Consider the following 10,291-nt stretch of genomic DNA (forward strand, 5'->3'; position numbering starts at 1 on the left):
TTGATTGTATTTCCTTTAATGATTTCAATATTCCACCTCAATTCACAGGTATTTTGGACATGTTCGGATTCGAAGAGCCACGCCCGGCGCAGCTCGAGCACCTGTGCATCAATTTGTGCGCCGAAACGATGCAACACTTCTACAACACGCACATCTTCAAGAGCTCGGTGGAATCGTGCCGCGAAGAGGGCATCATCTGCGACACGGAGGTGGACTACGTCGACAACGTGCCGTGCATCGATCTGATCTCGTCGCTGCGCACCGGTCTGCTCAGCATGCTCGACGCCGAGTGTTCCGTGCGCGGAACTGCGGAGAGCTACGTGGCCAAGATCAAGGTACAGCACCGCAACTCGGCACGGCTCGAGCAGCGCGCCCTGGAACCGTATGATCCGCGGCTCTTCGCCATCCGCCATTTTGCCGGCCGCGTCGAGTACGACACGACGGACTTCCTCGACACGAACCGTGACGTCGTGCCGGACGATTTGGTGTCGGTGTTCTACAAGCACACGTGCAACTTTGGCTTCGCCACGCACCTCTTCGGCACGGAACTGAAGGCTCTGTACGCGCAGGAGAACGGCCCCCGGGGCCTTAGTTTCCGCATCGCACCCACCTCCCACACGGATCTGTTGAATGGAGACGAACCGGTTTCGACGCTCACGCAAGACTTCCACACGCGGCTCGATAATCTGCTGCGGACACTGGTACACGCTCGGCCCCACTTTGTGCGCTGCATCCGCAGCAACACCTCGGAGAAGGGCGGCATGTTCGATCGGGGCGCGGTAGTGCGGCAGATCCGTGCCCTGCAGGTCCTCGAAACGGTCAACTTGATGGCCAGCGGCTTCCCGCACAGGATGCGCTTCAAACAGTTCACGGCCCGGTACCGGATGTTGGCCCCGTTCCGGCTACTGCGCCGCTGCGAGGAGAAGGCCCTCGAAGACTGCAAGGTGATACTGGACTTTGCGCTCGAGAACCCGCCCGAGTTGGACGGGTCGGTCACGCTGTCGTGGGCACCGGGCAAGCGGCACATCTTCCTGAGCGAAGGCATCCGTCAGCACCTGGAGCGGTTGCGCACGGAGGTGCGCATGAAGAGCGCCACGCTGATACAGGCCACGTGGCGCGGCTGGAATCTGCGCAAGCGGCTCGGGACGATCCGTCGGACGCACGACATTCAGCTGATGGGTGGTGGGGCGCACCTTTCGGTCAACAAAACTTCCGGTACGGGCACGGCGCGAACCCTGTACCCGAGAGATGAAATGCTCACCTGATGTCTCTTTTCGTACCCCTCCCTGATAGGCACGCGGACGAGTAATGTGACGCACGGTGGTAACGCAACGAACACAGGGACGGCCACACGCCCGAGACCGCAACCGATCGCCGGAACACCGCCGCCGGATCCGAACGAAAAGTGCGACTCGAAGATTATCGCCCAAACCTGTACACTGTTCGGGTTGGACTTGGTAAGTTAAGATAAATAGTAAGGCCCTAGAAAAATAGTAAGGCCTTTAATGAGACACCGAACCGACCGCGACACACGTTGGAGCTGTTTTCATAGTCATTCAATTTGCCCGATTCAATATGGTTGACTTCGAAAAGCCAAAATAAGCATCATTTTAAAACGTGCTCCATTTGCTAAGATTCGCTTTCCGCTAATAATTAATTATTATTTGCAAAAACAGCTCATTAAAAGTGCTTATAAAAGCGTGTTATGTTTCGACTTTTTTGTACCCCAAAAACCGTGAACTGAATGATTTGGCTTCTTTGCGAGAAATCACACGCCACCCGCGGAGTTGGATAAATAACCATTTGCGTGTCGGATGATCGGTGGCCGCCGCCGGTCCATAAACACACGCCACTAATAAATGCGCTTCCGGGACAGTTAATAAACGGTTATCATTTGCTTTTTCCGCCTTCGTTTTATGGCCATTAATATTTGGTGATTTGCAGGCCGCAGGCCGAGTTCGATTTTCGTTTACGCAATTTCGTGTTTTATTGCCGGAAGCTTGGCGAAGCACTAATCAAAATCGCTATTTTAAACTGTGTTTTCATGTTTTTGCTTTCCTCCATTAATCACTTACCGATGCCGGCACGCCAGGAGCGACCTCCACCGGTTCCGCCGTCCCGTTCGTACACCGTGACCGGCAACTCGAAGCTCGGCTATCCGCAGACGCGCCTCATGAAGATGAACTTCCCGGAAGATCCGGCCGCCGTTGGGCTCGGTGAGCAGCTGCGCAAAGGCGAAGCCGTCACGGTGACCGGGGCCTCGCACCGTCGCGGCCACCTAATCGTCGAGCACAATGGCATCAGTCTGCACGTCCCGTTCCAGTACATGGAGCTCGTCAAAACGGTGGTACCGGGAACGACACCGGCCGCCCCACCGTCGTCCGGGGGCGTCGCAGCACCACCACCACCCACGGCCACCGCCGTCAACATTTGAAGAGCGGCCGCTGCATCCTCGCGAATGTCGCGACTTAAAGGCGCGCACTGAATCCGTGTGAATCGCTTGGTCGGAAGGTGTTCCGGCTTTTTTATTTCACTTCTTCCATAAAGTCCCGTCCATAACGGCCCCACCCCCTGTACAGAGAGAGAAGAGTGGCATGGTACGCGACAGACGCGAGTGGCGTTAGCGGGATTAGGTTTAAACAGGGAACATGACTGCCCATCGTAAAACGGGAGCATAGATGTAGAACCTCCTCACAGGTGTTTGTCTAACTTTACTCCATTAAGCCGACCGGCGACCAACTAACCATAAGCTAGACGCTACGCCGTGGAGACTAGAGTCTCTCGTTCTGTCGCTCCGTCGGAATCGGAACTTTGCTTTGAACCGCGTCCGAGCGTGTTCGATGTGTAATATTTAAAACGACGGCATGCTCGAAGCCGCAAACACCGGAATGATACAGGATAACGATTAAAACACGAAACAGCTCGATCGCAGCACGATCCAGGGCGAACCCATTCCCAGTTTGATCGCCCATAATGACGGGCGCATAGGCATAAGACGCGGTATTACCATAACATTCCCATTAGGGCCTAGGATTTGAGTAACATTATTATCTTACGTGTTAAAGCAGACTATTAAATGCTATCGACCGACTTTGTCACAACACTCAACAGTGGCCCCCCACTGGTCGCTGAGGATTCCACAAGTGCCAACCCCTTGCGTATTTACTAGCCGTAAGATCCGTGTGCGTGTATGCTTGTTGCGTTATGTTATGTTTTTATTGGTGCGTGCGTGCGGCGTGCGTCTTTTATTGACTTCGCGTGAATGTTTTCGATTAAGTTCCACTAGGCTAAGGAGCGCTAGCTGTGTAGTCGACCACATAAATCCGGGTTGGCGGGCGGTACAGGAGACTTTTCCCCCTTCGAAAGGACATCGTTACATCTACTGACTGGAGGGCGTCTCTGCGTTCGGGAACCGGAGCCAAGTGTCTCATAATCGGGCGAGATTAAGTCGTTGAAAGTTTTGTTGTTTTGTCGTCCATATTTATCGGCCCGCTCTCGGTCTGCCGCACGCGCTATGCAACAGCATGGCGTCCCCGTTTGCTGGTGGCTCTCGAGTTGTTTGTCTCCCGTGTGCGTCCACATACGTCTGAAGAGTGGCTCTTACCAAGTGCCACTCTGAGTTGGGGCCCTTTCGGTCCCCAGAAAACTATCGCGTCTGTCCCGTTTGTTGCGCATAACCCGGCGAATTGAACTTTGAACGAGCTACCGTGCGCAGACGAGAAGCTTCTTGACTCCTTGAGAAGAGGTCGCCCGAGAACCCATACACACAGAGACAATCTTGTGCTTTCGTTTGACTTTATCGCCTCCGTGTTTGGGACCGTTAGAGAGCGTGAGGCGAGATTAAAATCGTGCTCCGGTCGGGCATTGTTTGTAGCGCTCTTAAACGAGGACGAAGATGGTTGACAAACAAGCAGAGATTGATCTGCTCGAGGGTCATGCACCCAACTGGGTGTTTGCTCAGTATCTTCATGGAGCGTTAGTGTGTCCAATTGAATGGATGACACAGCACTGCGCTCCGCTCCCCTCTGTTGCTCCTGTCCCGGCCGTGCCCCGTTTAGAATCAGCCAATCGAATTACCAGTGAAGTTACAGGTTAGGTTAGGTAGCAGTAGTATAGCAGCACTAGGTTCTACTCGTACGCACCTCACCCCCTTCAGATGTACCGCCGTTTGCGCCATTTTTTTCAAACGAAGTTACGAATTACAAACACTATTTACCACGATGGGTAAAGAGAAATGAAATATTATGTAAATCAACGGTGATGCTCATTTTGTTCTTCCATTTCCGTTATATCACAGTTTTATTTGATTGTTACTTTTACAGATAGCTTCAGTAACTGCAAATTAAGTGCAATATTCGTTTCGTCGATTTCGTTCAGGCATTTTCAGGAAAAGAATCGTTTAGCATGCGTTTCTTCCGTATGGTCAAACACTAAATTCAGAGCTCTACTGTCAACAAATGGGCCGTTTGGACCGGAACGGACGGAATTAGGCAACACAACCGGTGTTGTATTCCATTAAGAGCCCCAAACGTCGGTAGCGAGTCGCCAGACCAAGCTTGTTTGTTTAGCGGATAGAGTCCGGACCTGGCACCAAGCGATTATCACCTTTTACTCGCATTACAAATCTTCCTGAGTCATCACAAATTTTGATCTGGAAAAAATCTTGGGAAAATCGATAACTAGAATTTTCGCCAATAAAGCCCACGAGTTCTATGTGAAAGTCATTATGAAGCTACCTTCAAAATGACAACAAATTATGCAACAAAACGGTGCATATTTGACCTAGCTCGGACCATCGGTCCTTCGGCTCTAACATGTGTAAAGGTGATCGACGTCGAAGCCCCGACGTAGCAGCGATTAATGCGGGCTGGACTAGCTTTTACCAAAATAATCAATTTCGATGGGCGATTAATTATTGTACCCAAAAAGTAACCACGCAGAGGAAAGTCTTACCACACACGCCATGGTTCGTTTCTGTCGGTTCGCTAATATTATATGATAGGTTTCCACTTTTGCCACCATGTTGGCTGCACAGCTGAAAGAACGATTATCGCTTGGCGCTTTTCATCTCGTGCCAGCAGCTCGCCAGCGAGATCGGCAATGATAAATGATCACCAATAGACCGAACACCGAACGATCGCGTGAAGGAGCCAGCCCGCCTGTTTATGTCGTGTGTGAACCGCGCCATACTTCGCTTGCATCCGGCCGCTTCGGGCGGAAGAAAACAAAGAAGCTCAAGCAGAGGGGGCCCAACGCTGGCTGCGGAAAAAGGAGATTTTCTATTTTTGGAGCCGCCATTTGCCGCGCTTTCGCGCCTATCCGAAAGCGATTAACCTTTGGCAGTGGAGAATTTTATAAATATCGCTCCGCGTGCACCCCGAAAACACCTCGCCGGAACACTGCGCTCCGGAAAAAAGGCCGGAGGGAAAGCGCCCCGTGACACAGGAGACGGCAGCGGCAGATGTTCGGTACCGACCGACCAACGAGCATGTATCGACTTTCCGCCGAACCGCACAAGAACAAGAATAACAATCATCGTGGCGTGGCCGTCCGAAAACAAAACAAAACCCGACCGTTTTCGAAAACACACCCCGAAAATCGTTGTGTTTTGGTTTCCCTTTGCCCCGTTCCCCGCCGGTGCCGCCGGGCGGTTTTGGTTGAAAATCAATCGCTTTTTGGCACACAATCCGTGCGATCGGCTTTCGCCGCGCACTGCGCGTCACGATCACCATCGATCCGCCGTGGGAACGGTGGGAACACACCCAAAAAAACACAGACACACGGATTGGCGGTTTGGCATATGTTCTGTTTATTTTTAACCACCATCAGTAACCCAGGCGTCATCATCGAATCATCGGCATCGGTTCGGGACCGGACAGAATAAGTTATTAGTGTTCATCAGCGCTGGCGCGCCAATGGCCATTCGTTATTCTGCGCACCGGCCTCCGGAGGCCACCGTGCAGCCTCCGAAGGAAAACCTTCCCTTTTTGTGCCTCGTTTTTCTCAACCCCAACGCGGGCCCGGTTCGCGTGTCTTGCGTGGAATGTAAACAGACAAGACAAGTGGCCTCGCTTGGACGTACTCGCTTCGACATTATGCTGCACCCATCATCGAGCGGTTCGGTTCGTCCGTCTCACAAAATCGATCACTATTTACAACATATTTCACGCGGTGAAGGCGGCCAATTCTACGTCTGATGTATTCGCGCTTCGCCCGCGGTCGCTTCCGGCCATTCGCCTGTCAGTTCACCATCACCGAAGAGCATTCCAATTTGTTTACCATTGTTTCGTTTTTTTTTTGTTTTTACTTTACACGTTTAAGGACCGTAAGGCATTGTTCAAAGACCATTCCTTCACTAAAAGAGGCTGTCGATCATGTCCGCGAGTCCACGATGGGCGTGCGAACAAATTGTTTCCATCTGTCGTATCGCCATGTGTAACACAAATAACGATTTCAGTCGGCGTGACAATTGGCATAATATCTGTCTCAGACCCGGGCGGATGTGATTGCTTTGGAAGTGAATCAACGTTTACCGTCACACACGCCTCCGTCTCTATTAGTATCGGCGGCGGAGCCAACGTTCGTGTTGTTTGTGACTCTTCCTTTGGGGTACTTCAACAACCGGTTCGGTTGTTGGAAGGCAAGGCTCGGGCGGGTGTGATTCGGAAAGAGAGCGAAACCAATGCCGACACTGATAAGGTTATGATCGGCGAACCGCTCCAACAAGGGGCCCGACAAGGGACCGGTAAAAGCCATCACATCCTCCCTCTAAACTGGGCCCTTCCGGTGGAGCGCAGGCAGCACTCCTTCGCTGAAAAGCTGATTGGCGATGGCGAACACATCCGGGAAATTCTCGGAAGGACTCCGACGACGACGCTTTTAACAGCATCACACGACACGATGTTCCTGCACACTCCGACTAACCCAACTCCAGATGGTGCCCATCTGGAATTAATGGAAACGTAATCAATACTTCCGGGCGCTCCGGGGAAAAGCCCTTCGGCCCGATGGGACCACCTTCGGAATGGGGTAGTGGAGTTTTCCCCAGGGCCGAAAGTCAACCGAATCACAATCACACGCGCCGCGATGGATGGTTTAAAATTTACGGACAATTTTCCGCGAGCTACCGTCGAATCCTCGGGGAAGTGTACGGAGTTTATTTTAGACATTCCGTTGGACCGAGGAACAGTAACGAAATCAGTGTCATCATTAGTATCGATATTGTCCGTTTGCGGTGACCATGCACATGTTTTTCGTCATTTTCCACGAAGCGGAAGATATGGAGGATTTTATCATAAAAGAAAAAGCATGTTTCGGACGAAAAGGGCTACGATTTATGTTTACGGCACGGAATTGTAACATTAATTTCGAATTGCTAAATGGTGGTGTTGTTTTCTGTTGAATAAATGCACCATTTGTTTTCTTTTAGGTTCAATGTTTACATAATAATAATAATAATAACTGGCCTTCCGTCTTACGACATGGCCTGACGAACAAATCCTCTCCAGTTAGCTCGGTCCCTGGCCGCCGCTCTCCAATCCCTGGGACACCGAGTGCTCTCCGCCAGATCCCGCTCCACCTGGTCTAACCACCTTGCTCGTTGCGCCCCTGGTCGTCTTTGCCCTATTGGATTTGAGGCGAACACCATCTTCGCAGGGCAGTTGTCGGGCATTCTTGCAACATGCCCTGCCCAACGTATCCTTCCGGCTTTAGCCACCTTCTGGATACTGGGTTCGCCGTAGAGTTCCGCGAGCTCGTGGTTCATCCTTCGCCTCCATACTCCGTTCTCCTGTACGCCGCCAAAGATCGTCCTCAGTACTCGTCGCTCGAAAACTCCGAGTACTCGCCGGTCCTCCTCTAGCATGGTCCACGTCTCATGCCCATAGAGTACAACCGGCCTTATGAGGGTCTTATACAGGTCACACTTCGTACGGGTGCTAAGTCTGTTCGACCGTAGTTGTTTGTGGAGCCCATAGTAGGCACGACTTCCGCTGATAATGCGCCTCCGGATCTCACGGCTGGTATCGTTGTCCGCCGTTACCAGTGAGCCGAGGTAGACGAACTCGTCGACTACCTCGAACTCATCGCCGTCGATCCCAATACTGCTGCCTAGGCGTTTTCGGTCGGCTTCGGTTCCGCCGGCTAGCATGTACTTCGTTTTGGTCGCATTTATCCTCAACCCAATCCTCGCTGCTTCCCGTTTCAGTCTGGTGAACTGTTCTGCCACCGCCGCAGTTGTTCTGCCGACAATATCCATGTCATCGGCGAAGCAGACGAATTGGCTGGATTTGTTGAAAATCGTGCCCCGCGTGTTGACCTCCGCGCGGTTCATCACACCCTGTAGCGCAATGTTGAACAGCAGGCAGGAGAGACCATCACCCTGTCGAAGCCCCCTGCGGGTTTCGAATGGACTCGACAATCCACCCGAAATCCGCACACAGCACTGCGTCCCATCCACCGTAGCCTTTATGAGTTTAGTGAGCTTCCCGGGGAAGCCGTTTTCGTCCATGACTTTCCATAGCTCTTTCCTGTCGATCGTGTCATACGCGGCTTTAAAGTCGATGAATAGGTGGTGCGTGGGGGTTCTGTGTTCGCGGCATTTCTGGAGGATCTGCCTTACGGTGAAGATTTGGTCCGTTGTCGACCGTCCTTCCATGAAGCCGGCCTGATAACTTCCCACGAATCTGTTTACTAGTGGTGAGAGTCGGCGGAAAATAATTTGGGACAGCACTTTGTAGGCGGCGTTCAGGACAGTGATCGCTCGATAGTTCTCACAGTCCAGTTTGTCGCCTTTTTTATATATAGGGCAAATAACCCCATCTTTCCACTCCTCCGGTAGCTGTTCTGTGTCCCATATTCTTGCAATCAGCCGGTGTAAACAGGAGGCCAGCTTTCCCGGGCCCATTTTTATAAGCTCCGCTCCGAGACCGTCCTTCCCAGCCGATTTATTATTTTTCAGCTGCTTTATGGCGTCCTTAACTTCGCCTATCGTTGGGGCTGGTACGTCCTCCACGTTTGTTACACCGACTAGATCGCTTTCTCCGCCGCCATGGTCCTCTGCCTGCGCGCCATTCAGGTGTTTGTCGTAGTGCTTCCACCTCTCGGTCACCTCACGATCGCCCGTCAGAATACTACCATCTTTATCCCGGCACATTTCGGCTCGCGGCACAAAGCCTCTGCGGGATGCGTTAAGTTTCTGGTAGAACTTTCGCGTTTCCTGAGAATGATGCAGGTTTTCCAGCTCCGCATACTCCTCCTCCTCCAGGCGGCGCTTCTTCTCCTGGAAGATTCTGGTACGCTGCATCTTCTTCTGTCTATGTCTTTCCACGTTCTGACGGGTGCCACTGCGCATCTTAGTCGCCCGCGCAGCGTTCTCCTCATCCATCACCATCCTACATTCGTCGTCGAACCACTCGTTCCGTGCGGTTTGTCTCACATGTCCGATGACGTTTCCGGCTACGCTGTTGATGGCTGTTTTGATGATGTTCCAACAGTCCCCGAGAGGAGCTTCCTCCAGCAGGGCCTCTTCCGGCAGCGCAGCTTCGAGCGAATGCGCGTAGTCTTCGGCGACGTCAGACTGCTTCAGTCGCTCGAGATCTAACCGGGCCGGGCGTTGGTGCCGAATGTTGTTAACGACTGATAGTTTTGGGCGCATCTTAACCATCACCAGGTAGTGGTCCGAGTCGACGTTAGCGCTCCTATAGGATCTGACGTCGGTGATGTCTGAGAAGTGTCGACAGTCGATCAGAACGTGGTCGATCTGTGTCTCAGTTTGATTTGGTGACCTCCAGGTGTACTTGTGTAGGAGGCTGTGCTGGAAGCAGGTGCTACGTACGGCCATGTTCTTGGAGGTGGCGAAGTCGATAAGTCTTAGGCCCATTTCATTGGTCCGCTGGTGAGCGCTGAACCCTCCAATCACCGGTTTGTATTCCTCCTCCTGGCCGACCTGAGCGTTGAAATCCCCGATGACGATCTTAATATCATGTTTTGGGCAGTGGTCGTACTCCCGCTCCAACTGCGCGTAGAATTCATCCTTGTCGTCATCGGTGCTTCCGAGGTGAGGGCTATGCACGTTTATGATGCTGATGTTGAAGAACCGGCCTTTAATTCTCAACCTGCACATTCGAGGGCTGATTGGCCACCACCCAATCACCCGCTTCCGCATCTCGCCCATCACTATAAAAGCTGTGCCCAGCTCGTGTGTTTTGCCACAGCTCTGGTAGATGGCATGGCCATCCCGGAACGTACGTACCATTGAGCCTTTCCAGCACACCTCCTGCAGCGCTACGAC

General features: G+C 52.4%; 1 protein-coding gene across 1 annotated transcript in view; it reads left to right on the forward strand.

Annotated features, from left to right (window-relative positions):
• Positions 1-2,434, forward strand: part of LOC128271110 (myosin-G heavy chain) — a 35,554-nt gene extending 33,120 nt beyond the window's left edge. Inside the window, 2 exon segments of the mRNA XM_053008547.1 lie at positions 49-1,457; positions 2,093-2,434. Of these exon segments, the coding sequence (XP_052864507.1) occupies positions 49-1,457; positions 2,093-2,434 (1,751 nt within the window).
• The last annotated feature ends 7,857 nt before the right edge of the window (positions 2,435-10,291 follow it).

Source organism: Anopheles cruzii, chromosome 3 (assembly GCF_943734635.1).
Source record: "Anopheles cruzii chromosome 3, idAnoCruzAS_RS32_06, whole genome shotgun sequence".
Taxonomy (NCBI): domain Eukaryota; kingdom Metazoa; phylum Arthropoda; class Insecta; order Diptera; family Culicidae; genus Anopheles; species Anopheles cruzii.